This window comes from Olea europaea, unplaced genomic scaffold, assembly GCF_002742605.1.
Source record: "Olea europaea var. sylvestris unplaced genomic scaffold, O_europaea_v1 scaffold2276, whole genome shotgun sequence".
NCBI lineage: Eukaryota > Viridiplantae > Streptophyta > Magnoliopsida > Lamiales > Oleaceae > Olea > Olea europaea.
In genome coordinates this window covers 76,485-100,951 of record NW_019240831.1, presented here as the reverse complement: position 1 = coordinate 100,951, position 24,467 = coordinate 76,485, and the positions used below count along the sequence as shown (strand labels likewise).

General features: G+C 31.5%; 2 protein-coding genes across 2 annotated transcripts; both read left to right on the top strand.

Moving 5' to 3' along the window:
* Positions 1 to 4,938: 4,938 nt before the first annotated feature.
* LOC111381297 (cyclin-dependent kinase B1-1) lies at positions 4,939 to 7,542 on the top strand. The gene is made up of 5 exons (XM_023005069.1): positions 4,939 to 5,679; positions 5,823 to 5,916; positions 6,198 to 6,267; positions 6,718 to 6,856; positions 7,224 to 7,542. Exons 1-5 carry the CDS (start codon positions 5,164 to 5,166, stop codon positions 7,314 to 7,316), a joined length of 912 nt encoding a protein of 303 aa, XP_022860837.1. The 5' UTR covers positions 4,939 to 5,163; the 3' UTR covers positions 7,317 to 7,542.
* Positions 7,543 to 22,665: 15,123 nt separating this feature from the next.
* LOC111381295 lies at positions 22,666 to 24,140 on the top strand. Its single transcript, XM_023005067.1, has one exon. It carries the CDS (start codon positions 23,089 to 23,091, stop codon positions 23,719 to 23,721), a length of 633 nt encoding a protein of 210 aa, XP_022860835.1. The 5' UTR covers positions 22,666 to 23,088; the 3' UTR covers positions 23,722 to 24,140.
* Positions 24,141 to 24,467: the final 327 nt, after the last annotated feature.

The following is a 24,467-nucleotide window of genomic DNA, read 5'->3' as shown; positions in this document are numbered from 1 at the left end:
ATAATTATGAGTGAACATTTAAAAGATTAACCATTTAAAACATGAGTATTGCTATCGATTCGCATGGAATACGAACTCCATGTGAGGTGATATTTATGGAAAGTCCAATAAAGTGAGTTATGTTCACACATTTAGTTTATTTCATGCTCCATCAATTTTCATGTCACGTCTGGATGGCCTTTATTATGGACATGTAGATTATTTTTGAAATGGGTTGTGCTGTATATACAGGGGAAGAGGTTCCCCTCTAAAACACACACAATAGGAGGTGAATAGGGTTCTTTTTGCAATTTCTATTTACAAGTTTCGCCAGACTAAATCCTGGATCTCTAGCCACCGGTCCCTCACTGACTCGAGGAGGTAAATCGCAGGTTATGCTCTTATTGACTCCCAGGTTCCCACTTGGTTTATACTCCTGGCCCAAGAGAATCCTCCTTACCGCATTGATCAGAAATCGAACTCTCCACGCTGAGATTGCAAGCCCGCCATATTGATTGTTCCACCAACTCGGATGTGCCCTGAGGGGCATATGGAGCTCACTCTTGTAAGTATTCTAGAGGGATTATGTGAACCCCTTTCGTGTACACAAGACTAATTGTTTTGAAATAAAGAGTTTATGAAATTAATAACGAGCATGTAAAAATATTTCAAAAAATCATCATTTAATTAGATATAAAGTCATGGTCAAAATATTGTTGAATAGAAAGTTCTTCATGCACTAAATTTAATGGATTATTAGCACACAACATTCGTCCGTTTGAAATTCATTGTGCAAAACATCCATATATATATATATATATATATATATATTCTTCATGCACTAAATTTAATGGATTATTAGCACACAACATTCGTCCGTTTGAAGTTCATTGTGCAAAACATCCATATATATATATATATTACCTTTCATTGTGAAAATCATTCTTTTCATTAATTTTCATCCAATTTCTCAAAATAATTGTGAGATGACAAAGGTACCATTCTATTTATATAAAATAAAATGAAAAGAAAAGAAAAAACAAAGACTAATTGCAATCATACTCTCAATTTTTAATAACGTGCAAGCGAATCCTAAATAAATTATTAAAATTATGGTTCGATTATATGTTTGCCTTCGACTGGTGGTGGTGATAGGTGCGAAAGTATACTTCAATTCTTGTACAGTTTCAATTGTATGTTGGGTGAAGGTCGAACTTAAACTGTACGTTGGTTTTGGATTCAACTATATGTTTGCCTTCGAAGTTCGATCTACACTTCATCCGGTCAAGATGAGGATGGTACAGATTTCACGTTTTACTTTGACATTGAGCATCTGAAGGATTCGACTCCAGTGGAGGCAAGAGAAAGATGGGTTGACTCTTCATCTTGTGGAAAATTGTAGAATTATGCCAATGGAACTAGCTGGAGTGGACGATCCTTTAATTATGAGGAAGTTTGGGACCGTGGAGCCGGATAATTACGGGTATAAAGGCTTTTCTGGTTACTTTGCAAGAAAAAATTGAAGCAGGAAGGAACCTGTATGTCTCAACAAAAATATATATTTTGGTGCTTAATGTTTGATAATTGTGAATTTGTGAGCGTTATAATATTTGGCTTCTTGCTCTAATTTTTAAGGTTTTAGGGCAAGAAAGTGATGGAGTTTCTTGGTCTATTATCATGGTGGTGGTCGTCGTGGGTGTGAGTAGAGGCGGTGCCCTATAAGCAAAAACCGTCAAACCGGAAAATAGAACCTAAATCGCATTCTAGAAATCATCAGTTCAGTGCCACATGAACCCGGTCAACGAAATTGTTTTGAACTAAATCAAACTGGTCAAAGTGGTTTGGTTTATGTTTGAGATAACCAAATCGAACCGACAAAAAAAATAAAAAAATAAAAAAATGAAATTTTTTGAAAATTCATCCAAATATGTAAAATTCAATAGTTTTGTCATTTGTGGGTACTTTTGTCAATTTCTAATTTTCTAATACAGATATATTATTATTATTATCCAATAATCCTAAATTATATCTAATAATTTTAAGACTAACATAATATATGAAAATCAATTTTTCTCTTCAGAATTTAGATGAATTTCAGCCGACACCCAACACAATTTTGAGCCATTGGCACCACACACTTCTTTTTCCAATTTTTTAGGTCTCTTCAAAGTTGAATTGAAGTTCATTATACCAAATTGGAGACAAAGAGATCCTAAACCTTTGGTGATAATATTTGCTACAAATAAAGTTTTAGATCAATAATTTTTTTGGAGCAAATTAAGGTAAGAATCTAAAATTAAATGTGTTTCGTTACATCATAGAAACGTAAACTTGTGTAATTGTTATATTTAGATATTATAAACAATTACTTTATTATTATAGTTGGTTATTCTCTTTGTCTAATCAGTATCCTTTTTTAAGATATGATGATCACGAGATTTTGTTGGATATCATTATATTTTTTGGGCATTATATCTAGTTTAGTAGACTTGTATTGTAATATTATTGTATCGTCGTTAGCATAAAAAGGTGAATAAAAATTTAAAAAACTATGTTTTAGTTTATTGTGATTTCACTTTGATTTAATTCGTATTTAAATTTATAGTAGATATATTTAGCCCCTATTTGAGCCATATTTACCATATCATCATAATGAGAAAATTGATCGTTGGAGAGGAGACTGGGTCCCACGCATGAAACAGCAGGTCAATAAAGGCTGTTAGACTTGTGGAATAACGGTCCAAATTTTCATTTTTTTGTTCGAAAATTTTGGTTCAAACAAAGGCTTAGTTTGTTTTAGATTTATTGATAGTAAGATATAAATATATATTGAATTAATGACATAAAAGTAGACATGCAAAAAAATATATGTCGAAACCGACAGTTTAAAATTGGACCAAACCGTTAGTTTAGATTTGAGTTTTTTTTTTCAAACTGTTCAAAATAGTTTCGTTTATATTTGAATTTTTTAAAATCGATTTTAACGGTTTGGTTTGAAAATATGTCTAAAATCAGACCACTTACACCCCTAGGCGGTGGTGGTAGAGATGTCAAACGGGCTGAGTGACTTGTCGGCTCGGCCGCTCAGCTCGTCAATTTTTAATTTTTTAATAATTTATTTGGCCCTTTCTTTTCCCTCACTTAGTTTTTTTAATAATTTATTTGGGATTCAAATGCACTTTAAAATATTAAAATTAAAAATAAAAAGTGGAGGTATGATTATAATCAGTTCTTTTTTCTTTTCTTTTTTATTTTATTTATATGGGAGAGTATATTGATCATTTTTTTTTATTAAGAAATTAGATAAAATGAGAAAATGATGATTTTCGCAATAAAAAATGGAATGGTGAAAATGTAAAAAATAAAAAAAATGTAGCAACGTTGTGCACAATAAATTCCAAATGTAGAATATTTTGAGCTAATAATTTTAAATTTAATCTTAGTCATGTTTGGTTTAAATAAAAATTAGATTTTTAATATGTTTTGATAAAAATTGATAAAATTGTGGTTGAATAAACTCGAAATTGTATTTTAGTGCAATTAGGTGCACGACTTCTTGCAAATCTTTTTTCGTTTAAAACAGTTGCTAGACATGCAAATCCTCATTATCGAGAACCACACATGAGGAGTTAGAGGACGGTCCACTCGATCTAACCCCCGAGGTCCCACCCCACTCATGTCTCTGCTGGAATAAAGCAATCAACTTCTCATTTGTAAAAGTATTTGCATTTTCATTCTCGTTGTCATGAGCTGCGGAGGGAATTCTGTATGTAACTGTTTCTGAAATAACCACATCATCTTCACGAGCTATCTCCACCGTATCCTAAAAATCATTAGTTTTGTGATCCCCACCTCCCGAGTCTACTTGTTCATCTTCGACGATATCCTTCCTTACTAAAGTCACGCAAAGAGGAGTCGTGTGCTTATTGTTCAATTCAATTAGATAATTCACTTCATCAACAGAAGAAATCATTATAGGTGGAATCGGAACTGATGCATGCTCGTTGAATTTAAATTTCAATTCCATGTTGTACCGAGAAGGATCAACATTCAACTTGTTTTGTAAATCATTATAGAGTTCTGCATACGATGTGCCTGATGATATGGAAATTGCGATACCATCATGTTTAGCACTTGTCCATTTTCATACTCATTGATCTCTTTTGTCGAATTCGAAATCACCAAAATAACAAACTAGGACTACAACCATATTTGCATGTCGAAACAAAATTTTTAATTACAAGAAAAATATCAACGACAATAAAAATAACTCAAAAAGGGGAAAAAAAAGAAAATAGTTGACAAACAGCCGGTTAAACAGCCGACTGTTAAATAGTAGATTGTTTAACAGCCGGTCAAACAGACGAATCACTGGCACGCACCGGGCTGTTATCGCTCAACACTCGTCCGGCAAAGTATATGCAGATGAATTTTTTCTGGTTAAATGCTTAAAAAATTATAGATCTATTAAATTTTTTTTATCTACATTACCATTAAATATCGAAATGCTATTTATCGATTTAAACGTACAATAATTTAACGAAAAAAAATTAACTTTGCGTATATAAACTTACCGAACTGACGAGATTGATGTCCACAAAATTTTTGGCTTCCGATTTCGATAAATTTTTTAGTTTTTGCGGTTGAAGCAGATGAAAGATGAGAGTGTTTTATTTATCTATATTGAAGTAAATAGATAAGAAAAGTAGGAAGTGATTGATTTTTATTTGTTTAGTCAAAGGGTATTGATGTCTTTTTAAAAAAATCAACTTTTGTAATTGTATAATGTATTAAAATGTATTTTTGTCTTTTAACATTAGATAGACTATTTTCATAATATCTGAAGTCAATGTGAAATTTAGATGATTTGATTGAGTCAATTTTAAAAGTACTCCCATCACTAGTCGGGTCAAGGGGTGGGTCCCACGTAATTCAAAATTCAAAACCATAGGAGGGAAACATGTGCTGTCTAGGAGGAGCCGTTGCAGGAGGAAGAGAAGGCAGTTGAAAACAGATGCTCTCTCCAATTCTAGATTTGACATAAAAGTATCCACCATTTCTTCATTATCAATTCAAAACCTGTAGAATTACTGTAGGGTTTTTGATCAATTTCATCAAGAATCAGCAGTCGAGGGTTACTGCGGAATTTGTGGTCGATTCAATTGAATCATCCATCATCAAATAATGGAAAAGTACGAGAAACTGGAGAAGGTAGGAGAAGGGACATATGGGAAGGTATACAAGGCTAAGGACAAGGCAACTGGGCAGCTTGTTGCCCTAAAGAAAACCCGTCTCGAGATGGACGAGGAGGGTGTTCCCCCAACAGCCCTCCGCGAGATCTCCCTACTTCAAATGCTCTCTCATTGTCTCTATGTGGTGCGCCTCATCTGTGTCGAGCACGTTGATAAGAATGGAAAACCCGTCCTCTACCTCGTATTTGAGTATCTTGATACTGATCTCAAGAAGTTTATTGACACTTTCCGTAAAGGCCCTAACGCTCGACCGTTGCCGCCTAATCTCATCCAGAGTTTTCTTTACCAGCTTTGCAAGGGGGTGGCACACTGCCACAGTCATGGTGTCCTCCATCGGGATCTCAAACCCCAGAATCTACTTGTTGATAAGGAAAAAGGGATCCTCAAGATTGCGGATCTTGGGCTAGGCAGGGCTTTCACTGTTCCCCTCAAGAGCTATACCCACGAGGTGTTTACATTTTTTCTTTAATCGAGTTTCCTTATGATTGATTGTGCAAAATAAATATATTACCATAATTCACCCATCAAATCTGTTTTTCCTTTCTTTTTCCACTTTTTTTTTATTATTATTATTTTTTTTATTATGTGCAGATTGTTACTCTCTGGTACAGAGCTCCTGAAGTTCTTCTGGGGTCCACTCATTATTCTACGGGTGTTGATATGTGGTCTGTTGGCTGTATTTTTGGTGAGAACTGGATTCTTCCTCCGGATATAAGATTTCTTGGGGAATTTAGTTATCCATCTTCATTTCGCCCTTTTGTTGTTCAAATTTTAGATACTCTGCATTTGTTAATCTCAAAGAAGCAGATTTGTAGATTTGATAAAAGTAATCGTACATTTTGTTTTGAATTCTGATTTTTATTGCAGTAAGTCTTTGTAAAGATAACAGCCACTCAGTAGTTACAGTATCACGCTCTTAAATCAGTGGATAACTAAAATTGTTTTCCGTTTTTTTTGACTTCGCAGCTGAGATGGCAAGAAGACAGGCTTTATTTCCTGGTGATTCTGAGTTCCAGCAACTGCTCCACATATTTAGGTATAATTTAATCCTCGCCGTAGTCGATGGTTATGCAGAGTCCTCTGCTTCTGATTGGCGATATTATATTTTAAATCTAAGGATTGGTTTGGCAGTTGAATCAATTCATTCCCTGTTGCATTTCTTTGTACGTCGATTATCATAAAGTTTTGGTCATTCTAGGTTAAGTGAATTAATGAACATAGAATTAAGATATTGTTCTTATTTGCTTAGGTAAAACTTAAGTGCTAAACTATCAAACTAAGATGAGTGCTTGGTACAATATTATCAGACATAGATTTTGTTTGTAAATTAGGATAGTGTAAATATAATCGGTGTGCAATGGTTGAAGTTTATATTTTTGAATTTCTGAGTAAGGCCTTTCAATCGAATTTACCCATGTCAGTTGTTGCTTAATTTGTGAGCATGACATATTTCTTCTCACAAATTACTATGACTTGTTCATGGAAGGTTGTTGGGAACACCAACAGAGAAACAGTGGCCTGGAGTTAGTTCACTGAGGGATTGGCATGTGTACCCACAATGGGAACCACAAAACTTGGCTTGTTCTGTTCCATCACTGGAACCCGATGGAGTTGACCTTCTATCAGTAAGTTTTTAAGCTCAAGCTTCTGTTCATATATCTAAGCTTCAGGTGACTGCTCATGTTGTAATAAGTCTATTTAACATTCAAATTTTTGCTGTCAATTGCCAGTTCAGATTGATAACAGTTATATAGCGCTACTATCGATATGGCGCCAAGCATATGAATCATGATTATTACTGCATACATATGATCATGTTTAGATATTCATTTTCTTCAGTATACAACAATCCTTCAGTTATCCTGTTGAAGGGGAGAAGTATGCTATTCTGTTTCTAGAGGAAAACATAGTTTGTTTAGTCTATTGGCGTAATTCTGTTCAAAATTTTTTTGCTGAAATTGAGACACTAATGTTTATCTTTGATTAATGCAGAAAATGCTCATGTATGATCCAGCTGAAAGAATTTCTGCTAAAGTTGCTATGGACCATCCCTACTTCAATGGCTTGGATAAAACTCAATTCTGAAGTTGATGCCAGAGATGTTTAGCAGAAGGACGAAGCCACCATCGTTGAAGGATGGCATCATCTTGTTGATTTGAGCTTTCTTGCGTATAACTGATTGACTTTTACATTGCATTAATCTCATCAACAATGCTGTACTCTTGAGGAATTTATTGTTGTTCTTATATTGTCATTTTAGCTGATTTGGTCAAAATCCTGGTAATAGTTCCCATGGAAAGTGCTAGATGTATACACACTTTTGTACAAAATGATTTACTTACACTCACAATAGGAGGGTTAGGGGTCACAGGTTGGGATTTTTTATTTCACGTGGGGTCTATGTGTATGTGAGAGTGAGTAAAATATTGAGTTGTGCTATTTTATAGATCCATTTGCACAGGGCTTGTACAGATGCACATACATGGAGGTGGACCCCACATATGGAGTCCACTTCCATGTGAGAGCCCCTATAAAGATCCTGTGCAAAGGAGTCTGTGCAGGAGTTTTATTCCGTAAAACATTTTGAAAAAATGTGTGAATACACGTATCTTTATCCTAGTTCCTATACTATAGTACAATAAAGTATACTCCTGATTCAACCTTTCTTTAAGTTACATTTTTCAAGACTTATTTTTAACTATACATTTTTCGGTAAAATAACTTTTTAACAATATATTCTCCAAAAAATTACTATTTCCGTCCCATTTATATAGGTTGTTTTTGTTTTTCACGTGGATCAAAAAATCTTTTTAATGTTATTAAAAAAAATTTTGCCAATTTTTTTTTAATTTATCTTTTTTTATATTTATACAATTTCAATATTAAGTGAAAAAAATTTGTTATAACGAGGCAAATTTAAAAAAGGTATATTATTAAATGAACAAAACATTCTAAACAAATAAATAATACTACATAATTAGGACAAAAAAATAAGAAAAGTCAGTGTACATAAATGGGATGGAATATATAGTTTCCCCAAAATGGGGCATAAGGATCAAGGCTGTCCACAACCTTTTCTTTGATATAGTCTGTTGCGTTTTCATCCATAACTATCAAAAATTATCATTTAAGTGCCCAATCATTGACCATTGTTGCACTGGTAATTTGAAAGATGGTTTCTATCCAAATTGTTGTTAAAATGATGAAAAAGAAGGGAGGAAAAAAATTTCTGTCTTTTCAGGTCATTATTGGAGTGCAGGTCACGGAAGCTTTTTTTTTTTTTTTTTTATTGCTTTTGCTTTCAGTATTTTTATTTTTTTATGTCATTTTAGATGCTTTATTCCTACAAAAGAAGAATATGCTCGTCTTTATTGCCTTTGTACGTTTTTGTTTTTTTTTTTGTTTGTTTTTTTTTTTTTTTTAATTTTCGAATTCAGTACTTTACAAAATTATAATTACTTGTAGATCTTGTGTTCGCTTCTAATTTGACTTGTACACCTTTTCTTAGCTTATAAAAATGAATAATAATATTTAATTTTATTGAGGTTATAACTTTTATTTAGATAACGTTAATATGACATTAAATGATAGATAAAATTAAATGAGTTATTTAATTTCATATTTCATTAAAAAACTTATCATTTTTGCCTTGTTTGAGAACCATTATTTTCTTAAAAATAAAAAATATGATCGTTATCTATCACATCAAGTCATCATATTTGACTTTTTATTTCATGTATAGAGCTCATAACGATTATATTTTTTAAGAAAATGGTTGTTGGCCAGGCCAAAAAATAGGCCCAAAGCCAGGGTGCCGAGGTGTTTTCACCTCGGCCCTTGGATCTGAAATTTAAAAAAAAAAATGTATGAGATCGGCATCACCTCAGCCCCCTGTCCCTGAATCGATTACTAAGTCGGGCTCAGTAGCAGAGTTCTATTTTTCATTTTTATTTTTACAATAATGTGGTTCAATCAGATGATTAGCGTCATCTAAACTCAAATTATAACCCATGGTAGAGTTAAACGTTTCGGTAATCATTGAACTTTGGGTCACATCTTTGTCCAAGTAGTGGAAATTTTGAAAAGCTGTGATTCTGGCCCCCCAGGGCACATTCAAGTTGGTGGAACAATCACATTGGTGGGCTCTGGAATCAAGCGTGGGGAGTTCGATTCCTGGTGGGAACCTTTGATCCAATAAAGAAGGAATTATTGGTGGATTAATCACCATGGAGGAGGCTTCCTTTGGGGAAGGAGTAAAAGCCATGTGGGAACCTGGGAACCAACAAGGGCACATCCTGCGATTTACCTCCCTGAACAGCTGAGGGGTCGGAGGTTCAAGGACGAGGATATAGTCTTGCGCAAGTTGGGACACCTCGTTAAAATAAAAAAAAAAAAAAAAAAAAAAAAAAAAAAAAAAAAACTGTGATTCTGTAAAGCCCTCTGAAAGGAAGCGTTCATGTGGCAGACAGAACTTCGATATGGCACAAAATTTGAGTGAAATGTTTTAATAATCATTGAATTCAGCTTGCGTCTTCTCTTACCCAATGAACTTTGAAAATAAAGACCCAAAATACTCTGTAATTTTTCTTTAATTTTTTATTTCAATAAATAATTATGAGTGAACATTTAAAAGATTAACCATTTAAAACATGAGTATTGCTATCGATTCGCATGGAATACGAACTCCATGTAAGGTGATACTAATGGAAAGTCCAATAAAGTGAGTTATGCTCACATATTTAGTTTATTTCATGCTCCATCAATTTTCATGTCACGTCTGGATGGCCTTTATTATGGACATGTAGATTATTTTTGAAATGGGTTGTGCTGTGTATATACACGGGAGGAGGTTCCCCTCTAAAACACACACAATACGAGGTGAATAGGGTTCTTTTTGCAATTTTTATTTATATGGAGCTCACTCTTGTAAGTATTCTAGAGGGATTATGTGAACCCCTTTCCTGTACACAAGACTAATTGTTTTGAAATAAAGAGTTTATGAAATTAATAACGAGCATGTAAAAATATTTCTAAAAATCATCATTTAATTAAATTAGATATAAAGTCATGGTCAAAATATTGTTGAATAGAAAGTTCTTCATGCACTAAATTTAATGGATTATTAGCACACAACATTCGTCCGTTTGAAATTCATTGTGCAAAACATCCATATATATATATATATATATATATATATTCTTCATGCACTAAATTTAATGGATTATTAGCACACAACATTCGTCCGTTTGAAGTTCATTGTGCAAAACATCCATATATATATATATATTACCTTTCATTGTGAAAATCATTCTTTTCATTAATTTTCATCCAATTTCTCAAAATAATTGTGAGATGACAAAGGTACCATTCTATTTATATAAAATAAAATGAAAAGAAAAGAAAAAACAAAGACTAATTGCAATCATACTCTCAATTTTTAATAAAGTGCAAGCGAATCCCAAATAAATTATTAAAATTATGGTTCGATTATATGTTTGCCTTCGACTGGTGGTGGTGATAGGTGCGAAAGTATACTTCAATTCTTGTACAGTTTCAATTGTATGTTGGGTGAAGGTCGGAACTTAAATTGTACGTTGGTTTTGGATTCGACTATATGTTTGCCTTCGAAGTTCGATCCGGTCAAGATGAGGATGGTACAGATTTCACGTTTTACTTTGACATTGGGCATCTGAAGGATTCGACTCCAGTGGAGGCAAGAGAAAGATGGGTTGACTCTTCATCTTGTGGAAAATTGTAGAATTATGCCAATGGAACTAGCTGGAGTGGACGATCCTTTAATTATGAGGAAGTTTGGGACCGTGGAGCCGGATAATTACGGGTATAAAGGCTTTTCTGGTTACTTTGCAAGAAAAAATTGAAGCAGGAAGGAACCTGTATGTCTCAACAAAAATATATATTTTGGTGCTTAATGTTTGATAATTGTGAATTTGTGAGCGTTATAATATTTGGCTTCTTGCTCTAATTTTTAAGGTTTTAGGGCAAGAAAGTGATGGAGTTTCTTGGTCTATTATCATGGTGGTGGTCGTCGTGGGTGTGAGTAGAGGCGGTGCCCTATAAGCAAAAACCGTCAAACCGGAAAATAGAACCTAAATCGCATTCTAGAAATCATCAGTTTAGTGCCACGTGAACCCGGTCAACGAAATGGTTTTGAACTAAATCAAACTGGTCAAAGTGGTTTGGTTTATGTTTGAGATAACCAAATCGAACCGACAAAAAAAATATAAAAATAAAAAAATGAAAAAATGAAATTTTTTGAAAATTCATCCAAATATGTAAAATTCAATAGTTTTGTCATTTGTGGGTACTTTTGTCAATTTATAATTTTCTAATACAGATATATTATTATTATCCAATAATCCTAAATTATATCTAATAATTTTAAGACTAACATAATATATGAAAAACAATTTTTCTCTTCAGAATTTAGATGAATTTCAGCCGACACCCAACACAATTTTAAACCATTGGCACCACACACTTCTTTTTCCAATTTTTTAGGTCTCTTCAAAGTTGAATTGAAGTTCATTATACCAAATCGGAGACAAAGAGATCCTAAACTTTTGGTGATAATATTTGCTACAAATAAAGTTTTAGATCAATAATTTTTTTGGAGCAAATTAAGGTAAGAATCTAAAATTAAATGTGTTTCGTTACATCATAGAAACGTAAACTTGTGTAATTGTTATATTTAGATATTATAAACAATTACTTTATTATTATAGTTGGTTATTCTCTTTGTCTAATCAGTATCCTTTTTTAAGATATGATGATCACGAGATTTTGTTGGACATCATTATATTTTTTGGGCATTATATCTAGTTTAGTAGACTTGTATTGTAATATTATTGTATCGTCGTTAGCATAAAAAAGGTGAATAAAAATTTAAAAAACTATGTTTTAGTTTATTGTGATTTCACTTTGATTTAATTCGTATTTAAATTTATAGTAGATATATTTAGCCCCTATTTGAGCCATATTTACCATATCATCATAATGAGAAAATTGATCGTTGGAGAGGAGACTGGGTCCCACGCATGAAACAGCAGGTCAATAAAGGCTGTTAGACTTGTGGAATAACGGTCCAAATTTTCATTTTTTTGTTCGAAAATTTTGGTTCAAACAAAGGCTTAGTTTGTTTTAGATTTATTGATAGTAAGATATAAATATATATTGAATTAATGACATAAAAGTAGACATGCAAAAAAATATATGTCGAAACCGACAGTTTAAAATTGGACCAAACCGTTAGTTTAGATTTGAGTTTTTTTTTTCAAACCGTTCAAAATAATTTCGTTTAGATTTGAATTTTTTAAAATCGATTTTAACGGTTTGGTTTGAAAATATGTCTAAAATCAGACCACTTACACCCCTAGGCGGTGGTGGTAGAGATGTCAAACGGGCCGAGTGACTTGTCGGCTCGGCCGCTCAGCTCGTCAATTTTTAATTTTTTAATAATTTATTTGGCCCTTTCTTTTCCCTCACTTAGTTTTTTTAATAATTTATTTGGGATTCAAATGCACTTTAAAATATTAAAATTAAAAATAAAAAGTGGAGGTATGATTATAATCAGTTCTTTTTTCTTTTCTTTTTTATTTTATATATATGGGAGAGTATATTGATCATTTTTTTATTAAGAAATTAGATAAAATGAGAAAATGATGATTTTCGCAATAAAAAGTGGAATGGTGAAAATGTAAAAAATAAAAAAAATGTAGCAACGTTGTGCACAATAAATTCCAAATGTAGAATATTTTGAGCTAATAATTTTAAATTTAATCTTAGTCATGTTTGGTTTAAATAAAAATTAGATTTTTAATATGTTTTGATAAAAATTGATAAAATTGTGGTTGAAAAATTGTGAATTTCATGAAATGTGTGATTAAAATTTAATTGTTTATTTTAACTTAAATTTTAATCAATTTTAACTTAATCAAACATGAATTTACCTGTTCAATCTCGTATAGGACGGGGAGAGAGGAAATACCTCAATATAGCCTAAATAAAAGGAAGGTTTGTAAGAATAGACCAAAAAATAAAAACATTTGAAAAATAACCTTTGAACAATTGTCTTTTCAAAAATACCCTTATTAAGAAATTGCAACCAAAGCCACTACAATGTATAAAAACCTTTAATTAGGTCCTCAAAAACATATAGATAAAAAATCTTTAATAAATTTAAATCCAAATATTATACAAAATTTTATTGATCTAAAAAACGCAACAGAAAGTGAATTAAACTATTTAGAAGAAGATCTAAAAGGATTCTTTACAGAATATTTAGATCCAAAATTAAAAACTAAAAATGTTTCTATAAATAATAATACAATCAAAACAGAAAATGATATATATAAACTAATTCTTAATCTGAGAAGAAGAATTAAAGAACTAAATATAATTATTGAAGAAAAAGTATTAATAGAAAATAGTGAATTTTATAAATTCTATTGCGACATTTTAAATACTTATGAAGATTTTAATTGGCTCAAAAATATTAACCCCTCCGCTGCACACTCCGACGAAATGGTATCAAAGCCAAGTTACGAACCAAAAATAATGATGAATATAGTAGATAAAGAAAATATAATTGAAAATTTTTTGAAAAAAGTTGAAAAACATAAAAAATCTAGTTATCCCTATTTACCTAAAAACACTACAAATGAAAGTTTTGGAGATACACATAAAAGATTAGAAAATCTAAAACATAATCTACAAGTAGGAAAAACTATTTTAGATAAAAGTTTTAAAGGAAAAGATAGGATTATAATTAATCCACCTCAAGATTTTAGGATAACACAAAAAGAAAATAATAAAGGGAAAAAATATGAAGAAGAACAATATATGATTACAGATGTAGAAGAAATAGAACAAAAATTCTTAGAATCTACTGGTTAAGAGTATGAAGAATATAAAGAACAGTTAGAAGAATTAACTGAAAAAATGGAAAATACAAAGATGAATACTAATCCATCTTCAAGTCAGAATATAAAAGTAGAATTCAGTAGTGATGAAGAACAAGATTATCCTTATGGTACTACAATACCACTCAAGGATGGTATTAACCAATATAGAAAAACACAGAAAAGATATACTGGAAATGTAAGAAAACAGTCTATAAAAAAAAATAAACCCAATGAAATCTTATAATGAACCAATCCATACGACAGGAATATGGTTAGATTTAGATTGTGTAGATAAAAATAAAGCTATGGAAACATGAATGAAAAGTACAGATTTAGCAATGCAATTTAACAAATGGGAAACATATACAACTTTTGGATTTATAGAACACACATTGAGAGGAATTGTTTCTGAATGGTGGAGAAAATTACCAGAAACCATTAAAGGAAGGGTAAAATATGGAGCAAGTAGGACTGAAATATTAGATAATAGAAATTCTTTAAATGAACAAAATATTCAGGAAATATTAAAAAAATTTGAAAAAATTTTAAGAACAGAATTCTTAGGAGATAGATATACTTCTAATAATGAAGAAAGAAAACAAGATAAATATAATCAAGGAATGATAGCAATGGAAAATTTAAAGATATGTGATATGTGTGAACTAGAAAGATACACATGTAAATTCGAAGAAATATACTATATATTAAATCAATGAGATTATCAGGAAAATAAACCTATATTAAGATCTTATTTTACTAAATTACCATTCCCATGGGGAATTAAGTTATTAAAAGAATATAAAAAATTACTACCTCTAGGAGAAGAGGAAGGAGTAGAAATAGATAGTCTAGGAAGTAGAATTAAATTTATAAAAAGAATGATAGGTATATGGTGTAGAGAGGCTTTAGAAAATAAAAATGCATATAAAATAAGAAAGAATTCATTATATTGTTACAAAGATAATGGTCAAATTGAACAATTTGGATGTCATAAGAAGAAATATAAACCATATAAGAAATATAAAATAAAATTCAAAAACTACAAAAACTTCAAGAAAAGGAATTTTAAACCACATAAAAAATATTTTAAGAAAAGAAATTGGAATAAGAAATTTAAACCAAGAAACATTAAAAAATGTAGAGGTTTTATTTGTAATGAAGAAGGACACATTGCTCCTCAATGTCCTAAAAAGAAAGATAGACAAAATATAAAAACTCTTAGAATTTATGAAAAATTCCAAGATGATAGTGATATAGAACCAATTGAATATTTTGAAGATCTAAGTAGTGAATGCAGTAGCATTTATAAATTAGATACATCCTCATCAGAAGAAGATTTTGAGAAGATAGTATATATGAATCAAGAGATACAACAATCAAAAATGGAAATAGAGACAACTGAAGAAGTTGAAGATTCTATAGAAGGTATAAATCAAGAGATCACCTTTGATATTAAAAAATACACAGGAATCACAAAGAAAATACTAGACCTACAAGAAAAGGATGTATTCCATCAAAGATTCTTAGGAATTTTACCAAGAGTAAATAAAACAATTGTAAATATGAATTATAAAGAAATGTCTATCAATATAGAAGATACTATAGGAAAAGCAAGAATTCCTATAATTACAAAAGAATGGGTAAAATAAAAATTATCCAAAATTCCAGAGAATGTAAGAAATAAAATGAAATGTATTAAATTAGGAGGAGTCCAGATAATGGTAAAAAGATTCTTTAGAGAAGGTATGAATATACCAATTGAAATCTATTGTATGGACAATAGAATCTTACAAGATCCTATAGATGCTCTACTAGGAACAGTTGTAGAAAACTTAGTCTATCAAAAGATAATATTTACAGTAAAGCCAAATTATGCAATATCATTAAATGATGAAAATATTGACCAAAGTTTCAATCTATACTATAGAATTGGAAACTTGAAAATGTTACGAAGAAGTAAGGCTATTAGTATAAGCATAAAATCAATTTTTGCTTTTAGTACTAGCCATCATAATAATCTAAGAAAGATAATTGATAACATTATTATACATAAAGATTTTGAGGAATTAGCACAATATATACCTCCTAGAAAATACCAAAAACATGAAGTCACTATACCAGAACAAATAATGCTTGACTTCCAGAAACAAGCTAGAGAAATTAATTCTGAAGGAAAATTAATAAGAATAAATAATGTCAGCTTAAAAGGAGATAATCTTATTGCAAGATTTCCCTCTAGACAAGACTCTAAAATAAGCAGACTTAAGAATCTAAGTATTGCTGAACCATCAAGTTCGCAATATTACATTAAGACAAGATACGTAAATCAAGAAGGATACAAAAAGAATCTTCTTGTCCTCATAGACACTGGAGCAGATAAAAGTCATGTAAATGCTAAATTCGTTAGTCATTTAATAGACTTTGAAATACCAGAACCATATATATTTAAAGATTATTTAGGAAATAATCTTGAAATAAAAAAATATGTTAAATTCCCTCTTATACTTATAGGAGAGGATCAGAAAGAATATACTAAAGAAATAATTCTATATAAAGATGAATTATATGGAGTAGATCGTTCACCTATTCTACTAGGAATGAACTTTCTTGAGAAATATAGTTCTTATAAAATTTGCCAAGGATATTTAAAAATAACAGTTGATGATAACTCAATCATCATGTCAAGAATTGATGAAAATATGAAATCATTGTTATCATGGAAATAGTAATTAGTACTAACCCCATGAGTCCATATATTGAAATTACACTTAATATAAAAAGATATTGTAGAATTAAATTCCATGCTTACTTAGATACAGGAAGTACAATAAACTTATACTTACCAAATGTACTACCATCTGAATACTGGATATACAATTCAAAGAAGATAGTCACCGCTACAACAGCAAGTGGAAATAAGGTAATATATAGTAAATATGCTACGCAAGTACCTTTTCTAATTTCCTTTAGAGATGTATTTGTTGATACAATATATATGTCAACCACAATAGGATGTGATATTTTATTAGAACAAAATTTTCTATTAAAATATGCATCATTTACACAATATATTGATAAGTATATGTTCACAACACCTTGTGCATATAAAATATTTACACCAAAAATAAATAAAGCTGTTAGGATAGCATATACATATATAAACCATCAGAGTTCCTCAACCCAGCGTGGTGGATGTTAGAGTACAGAAAAATTTAAACTAGTTACAATCTTAAAAATGACAACAGAAAATAGATTAGAAAATTTGAAAAAAGAAATTTCTAAAACATAGTCTGAAAATCCTCTAGAAAAATGGAATACTGATAAAATAAAGGCAAAGATAGAATTAACCAATCCATACACTATTGTTAGAGTCAAACCCATGAAATATAGTGTTGATGACCAAAAAGAATTTAAAGACCAGATAAAAGAATTGCTAGAAGCCAAGTTAATTAGGCCTAGTAAAAGTCCACATAGCAACCCAGCCTTTATGGTTAGAAAACATAGTGAAATAAAAAGAGGAAAAGCCAGAATGGTGATAAATTACAAGAAATTAAATGAAATTACTAAATTTGATGGATGTTACTTGTCAAATAAGGACACTCTTATTAAACAAGTACAGAACAAAAAGATATTTTCAAAATTTGATTGTAAGTCAGGGTTTTGACAAATCATGCTTACAGAAGAAAGTAAACCACTAATTGTATTTAGTACCCCCAATCCTTTAGGACAATACAAATGGAATGTAATACCATTTGGGTTGAAAAATGCACCACAGATATTCCAAAGGAGAATGGATGAGGTAATCAAACCAATTACTCATTTTTGTATTGCATATGTAGATAATTTACTTATTCATTCAAATAATATTGATGAACATATTGAACATCTTGAGAAATTTTGTTATATTATGAAAAAACATGATATTACACTTTCTCAAAAGAAAACTGAGATAGCTGGAACAGAGATAGAATTTTTAGGATTATTTATAAAAGAAGAAGAATTATAACTACAATCTCATATTGGAGAAAAATTTCAAAAATTTTCTGAAGAAATCAAAAATAAAAAACAATTACAAAACTTCCTTGGTATATTAAATTATGCTGAAAGATTCATTGAAAATTGTGCCAAATTGAAAAATTATTTTCTTCCAAAATTAAGAAAAAATATAATGTGGTTTTGGGAAGAACAAGATTGTGAAAATATAAGGAAAGTAAAAGAAGAATTAAAGGTATTGCCCAAACTTGTAATACCAGAAGAAGAAGATTGCTTTATACTTGAAATTGATGCTTCAGATAATTACTGGGGACAGTGTTAAAGGTGAAAAAGAATCATAAAGAATATAAATGTGAAAAAGATTGTTCTTGTCCTGAGATACTTGCAAGTTATACATCAGGAACATTCAAAGAAGTAGAGACAAGATATGAGACGAATAGAAAAGAACTCATTGCTGTGAAAAGAGGAGTTCAGAAATATGAAGATTATCTATTACCAAAGAAGTTCTTGATTAGAACTGATAATACTCAAGTTAAAACATTTTTGAAAAATAATGTTGATCCATCTATTACCAATAGATATATTATTAGGATACAAATTTGATTCTCATATTTCAAATTTGATATTGAATACATAAAAGGTAAAACTAACTTTCTTCCTGATTATCTTAGCAGGGATGGAGTTGGAACAATTAAGGACGAAAGTCCAAATACTTGAGATAAAAGTTTCCTATTTGGAAACACAAATTCAAAATATTCAAGATAGCTTTCGAGGCAAAAATATAGCTCTTGAGGCAGAAGTTACTTGTACCAAGTCTAGTATCCCTTCGCAGGGACTTGTGAATACTAGCGCTTTCCCCGAGAATAAAGGGAAAGAAAAGAAGGTAATAGGAACCCCTTTACAGGGAAAACTTGAACCTATTACTGGTAATAAAGATATTCAAGATATCAAAAGAGAAGGTAGCTCTTCACAGAGCCAAGCTCAATTTAAACTTTCTATTGAAAGGATTGATCCAAAAGATATTGTCAAAATATGCCATGAAGCAAAAATTCCCAGAAAAGATAACCATGAAGAAGTAACACTCTTTATTGTTATTTTTAATATTTTATCAGATTGGTATCTGGAGATTGGAAAATGGATGAAGACTCTCCATTATTCAAAATACAACAAGATAAATTTTTATCCAGGAGCACCAGCCAACTGGGTTCGAAATTGTTTTGAGATAGGAAATATACTTTGTATATATCCTAGCAAAGATTTTAAAGAGATAGCTCAACTTCCAGCCAATATTAGGAAAGCTGTTAAAAGATATACTGAAATTGTCAAGACAACAAATATATATATCAGATTTCATTCAGCAACCATGGAATGGGATCCCGTTCTTGAATATATGCATTCATCGTTCCATGTGATAAAAATGGGACTTACAAATCAACATTTTTTACCAACCAATCAAAAGGTTGTTAAAAATGGATATCAAGATATTCTTAATTTGATGGCTTAATAGAAGAGTAAAAGGGTACAAAGAAATATTTGAACATGTAACTCAGATAATCACTGAGAAAGAAAAAATATGGGTTTATCCATTTGAAGATCATATTATCTATTCCAATGCAAGGATGGCTACAAAAGAAGAAGATATTTGTTATTTCGACTATTTATTATCCTCAATTATTTCCAACCAAGTGCATGGATCAGAAGATATGGCTAAAGAATTATGCAAATTACGTTGGAATTACAGTGATCACCATTGTGAATACTGTGTAGTTGAAGATATGAGTCAAGCATCCCTTGATGAAGAATTCCCCTCAGAATTCTTTGATTCGAAAATGGAAAAGTGATGGTGATAAAAGTAGTCATTTATCACTACTTTAATAAAGAAATTTATTAAAGAAAAATTGTGGCTACTAAAAGACAGAAAATAGTGCAAGAAAAATCTCCATAATTGTGACTACCCCCACTAATTGTTACAAGTGGCAGACAAACTCAAAAGATAAAGCATCTAATTTCAAAAGGAGAGGTCCACTAGCAAGAAGATAATGGAAAAATTCGGTGAAGATAGGATGGCTTAGCTACCCAACAAAGAAATGTGGAAAACATCTGTCAAGATAAGGTTCTCAAAGGCTTCTATAAAAGGAGGCAAGGAGGAAGAAGGAGAACATCTCGAAATAGCTTATCTCTAAAACACCCAGAGAAAACACATCTTAGATAGATCTTTTGTAATCTGTATACACCACTTGTATTCAGAAAAATATTAGATAGCTTGAAAATAGTAAAGCGTGTAATAAGGTAATCACTTATGGAGTTCTAAACTTCATAAGGTGAGTACCAAATGTATGTAAATATAGTTTGTAAGCATGTACAATTTCAGTTTATGAATATCAAAGTAAAGTTTGTTATGTTCAACAAAGCTTTCATAAAAGGATTTCGTTAAACTTCTCATGATTCCTCGGCAGTACAGATAGAGATTTTAAAAGATTTTCAAAATATTGATTTTGAATGGATGTTAGCCACGCCAAAGTACCCGTCTTTGATAAATGGTTTAGGGGAAAAAAGGCAGTTTTCTAACAAAATTGTAGCACCTTGTGTGTGAGTTATCTTTTAAAATTTCGTTCCAAGTAGGAACTTGATTCTGAAAAGAGTTTGAATAGAGGTGAAAACAGAGACTCTGGATACTGTGAGATAGCGTCTGTGGAAACACGGCTAGTTCTCTAGAATGAGAAATGCAACCTTAATTGAAAAGCCTTTTGCGGAAGCAGTTGTGGACCCAAATGATTTCAAAAACATTTTAAATCTTTACTTGAGTCAGAAGATTAATTAAGTACATGTAACGCATCTATAAGAGCATATTGGAGGGAAAGCCTGTTTATTTTCACTTGATTACTGTAAGTTATTTACTTATTTTTACATGCTTATGTTTTTATTATTCTGATGAACAATTTACAAGCATCCATATCCACTAGTGATAATAATCTCATATTATTTTTAGATGAAAAAGATGTTTCGTTTTTACTTAAATTAGACGAAAAATTTGATGATATATTTCCTGTTGGTAAAGAAAAAATTGAAGAAATATATAAAGATATAGATTATAATTGTAGAAATAATATAGGATTTGATTCTGTAGGAACTAGTAGAGAAATAAGAAAGGTAGAAGATATCATAACCAAACATAGAAATATACAAAAAGAAATTTCAGAAGGATTAGTTCGAGGATATATAACCAATAAAGGCCAACCTATAATCTTTGAAGAACTATCTAGATACAAAGAATATTTAAAGGTGTTCGAAAGATTGAAAAATATAGATATAGGTCCTGATTGATAAACTTTTAAAGATATAAGATACATCCTGTAAATAACTTTAGTAAGGGCAAAATAGTATTTTTAATAAAAGAGGCCATTGTGAAAAATAGAAAGAATTTTCCAGCCTTTCTAAAAATCACCCCGACGGGGAGACGTACAACTGTACAAGATTCGCAACCTATTTCTTAGGAAGCACAATATGAACATGCACAAGTTGCTTGGATGGGTCAAAATTAGTAAATATGCTCTATATAAAGTATAAACCAAAATATCTCATACGGGTCCTCTAAATTATTAAAAAAATAATAATAATAAATAAAATTGTTCAAAGCTTTTCAGCTTATGTCTAATGTGGTAAATAGGTCCTCCACTTTTTCTCCATCCGATTTAAGATTATCAGCCGTTTTTTATTTTTATTTTTTATTTTTGGGTAACATTTGGACTTCTAGTAGTCTCTGCCGTTGGGTAATACAAAACATAAATTGCTATAATAATTTTTAATTTAAAAAAAAAAAAGCAAAAGACAAAAATATTAATAAATTACATCCTTCCTCCTTCCATCTCCATCTCAAAATTGCCATCCCATCGTAAAAATGGGTAAGAAAACGAGATGAAATAGTAATAATGGATGGGTGTGCTACTCGAACAGGGCCGCCTCGGCCCTGCTCAAACAAGGACGTCACTTCCCTGTTCAAATAGAATAATCCATAATGGAAGGCAGCCCTATTCAAACAAGCGCATCACTCCCCTGTTCGAATAGAATAATCTATAATGGACGGAAAACACACGTTAGAGGCATAGTGCGAGTACAAAGGATTTGAATTGGATCCATGTAGTGTCACTAGGGTCGAGGTTTATTTTTCATTTTTAATTTATTGTTTCATTAACTACTCAAAAAGTTATACAAGTTAAATATTAGCCTCGGTTTGATCCCCATTACATGAAAATGAAAATGGGGAGAATAGTTTTTTTAGAAAAATGAGTGGTTGAAAAAGAAAGAAAATTTTTCGATTTACGTGTAATATTATTTTATGGAAGATTGTGTGATTGAAAATAAAAGAGAAAAAAATAAAATGTAATATAATTTAATTTAATGAGAATCAAACAGGGGCTTATGTACCTTTTTAACAAAATCGAGCAACGAAAAGGACAAAATTAAAGGTTAAATAGGAAAAAACAAAGATTGAAACCTACTTTTTACATTTAGCCTTACTTGAAAACATTAAACTGAACTTATTCTACTTTCGAAATACAAGTAATTAATGTACAGCTACCTCTGCCATCTAATAACCTCCTAAAAGTTTCTATTCATACCGACTTTTTTTGTGGCAGCGTTGTAGTTATAGATCTCTATCGAATTACCACCTAATTTTCAAAATCCTGCTCATCCCTACTCCTATATGTTAATGGGAGCAGTATGTTAATCACCTACCTCGCCCCCAGAATCCCGTGAACAATTTAAATTTCGGCCAAACTGTTGAATTCCAATTTACTAGTTTTGTTTGTACGATTCCGATTCTTCAGCAGAACTTTTATGGGTTGTTAATAGCTTATAGAATACTGCTTATCGCCTAGTGTTTCTACTACAATATTGTTCCACACGATTTGTATAGCAGCAGAAGAGGAAGAAGAGTGTTAATGGAGGTGGAATCGTCGAAGCAGAAGGAGAACAAGACAATGATGGCTCAGCACGATCACAACCCCGACAAAAAACGCCGAAGAAAAATCATATGTTTGGTGGTGATATCTGTGATTTTAGCTTTAGCTCTAATTTTCCTGATTTTAGGGCTCACAGTTTTCAAGGCCAAGCGTCCCGTCATCACCGTCAATTCCGTTGCTCTTTCGGATCTAGATTTCTCCTTTGACGTGGCCAGGCTCAGGGTCCTCTTGAATGTCTCCGTCGATACCAGCATCGCCGTGAAGAACCCCAACAGAGTGGGTTTCAAGTACAAAAACAGCACTGCTTTACTAAAATACAGAGGCGACGTGGTGGGTGAGGTCCCCGTTCCGGCCGGGAAAATTGGCGCCCGTGACTCGATGATCATGAACTTGACGCTGACACTTATGGCGGATCGGGTGCTTTCCAACTCCAATTTGTATTCCGACATCAGATCTGGTACGTTGCCTCTCCAAACTTACACGAGAATTGCTGGAAAAGTACGCATATTGTTCAATATTCGTGTAGTCTCCTACACTAGTTGTGATTTGGAAATAAGCATTTCCAGCAGGAATATTACTAAACAGCAATGCCACTATAAGACCAAATTATAATCTATCAATGAAGAGAAGAGAAGGTGTTCGGTCGATCCAAATATATTGGGGACTGAGGCTCATTTTCTTCTTGTTCTTGAGATTTAAATAGAAGTATTATATATCTGCTTTTGTACATAGATATAACAGCAATGAGATCATTACTTGCCACATGGTGACAATGCAGGAATATTTGATGATTTCCACTACATAGCGACACTATGTTGTTTGGTATTGTGTTAACTGGTTCCCAAAGCTCTAGATGACTTCTTTATGTTGTATTGTTAAGAAACATGGTGGCCGGAGTGGGTGAGGAAGATGAAGACTTTGCGTTTTTCTTTATTAATTAATTTTTTTTACAAATCATTAAATTCACGCGCTTGGCTAATGGATTGTTGGACGGAAGGTATATATATTGCATATGATTTTGACGGACCGTTTCTCCTACTCTTAAATGTTTGGGACTGTATTGTTGAAAATGAAAAAGTTTGGAACCTTGATTTAATTTACTTTGCTTGTGTTTGCTGCACATTTTTTTTTCAAAATGAAAATGGGTTTTCCAACCATTGTGCACACATTTTCAAGTCAAAAAAATCATGCTGGTGGGCCAAAAAACGACTCTGTTTCTTTTGAAAGTGGAGGAAAAAAATGAGAAACAAATAGTGGTTTTATAAGAATCATTGATCTTTGACCTACATTCATAAAATTAGCTGTCTTTATTTGGCTGCGTTTGTTTCCCATTTTGTAAAAATGAAAATGAAAAATAT

Bases quoted from the DNA above. Each gene is read 5' to 3' on its own strand.
- LOC111381297 (XM_023005069.1), top strand. From the start codon at position 5,164: ATGGAAAAGTACGAGAAACTGGAGAAGGTAGGAGAAGGGACATATGGG. The intron at 5,917-6,197 runs GTGAGAACTGGA...TTGACTTCGCAG, and splicing joins GTCTGTTGGCTGTATTTTTG to CTGAGATGGCAAGAAGACAG. The intron at 6,268-6,717 runs GTATAATTTAAT...TGTTCATGGAAG, and splicing joins CAACTGCTCCACATATTTAG to GTTGTTGGGAACACCAACAG.
- LOC111381295 (XM_023005067.1), top strand. From the start codon at position 23,089: ATGGAGGTGGAATCGTCGAAGCAGAAGGAGAACAAGACAATGATGGCT.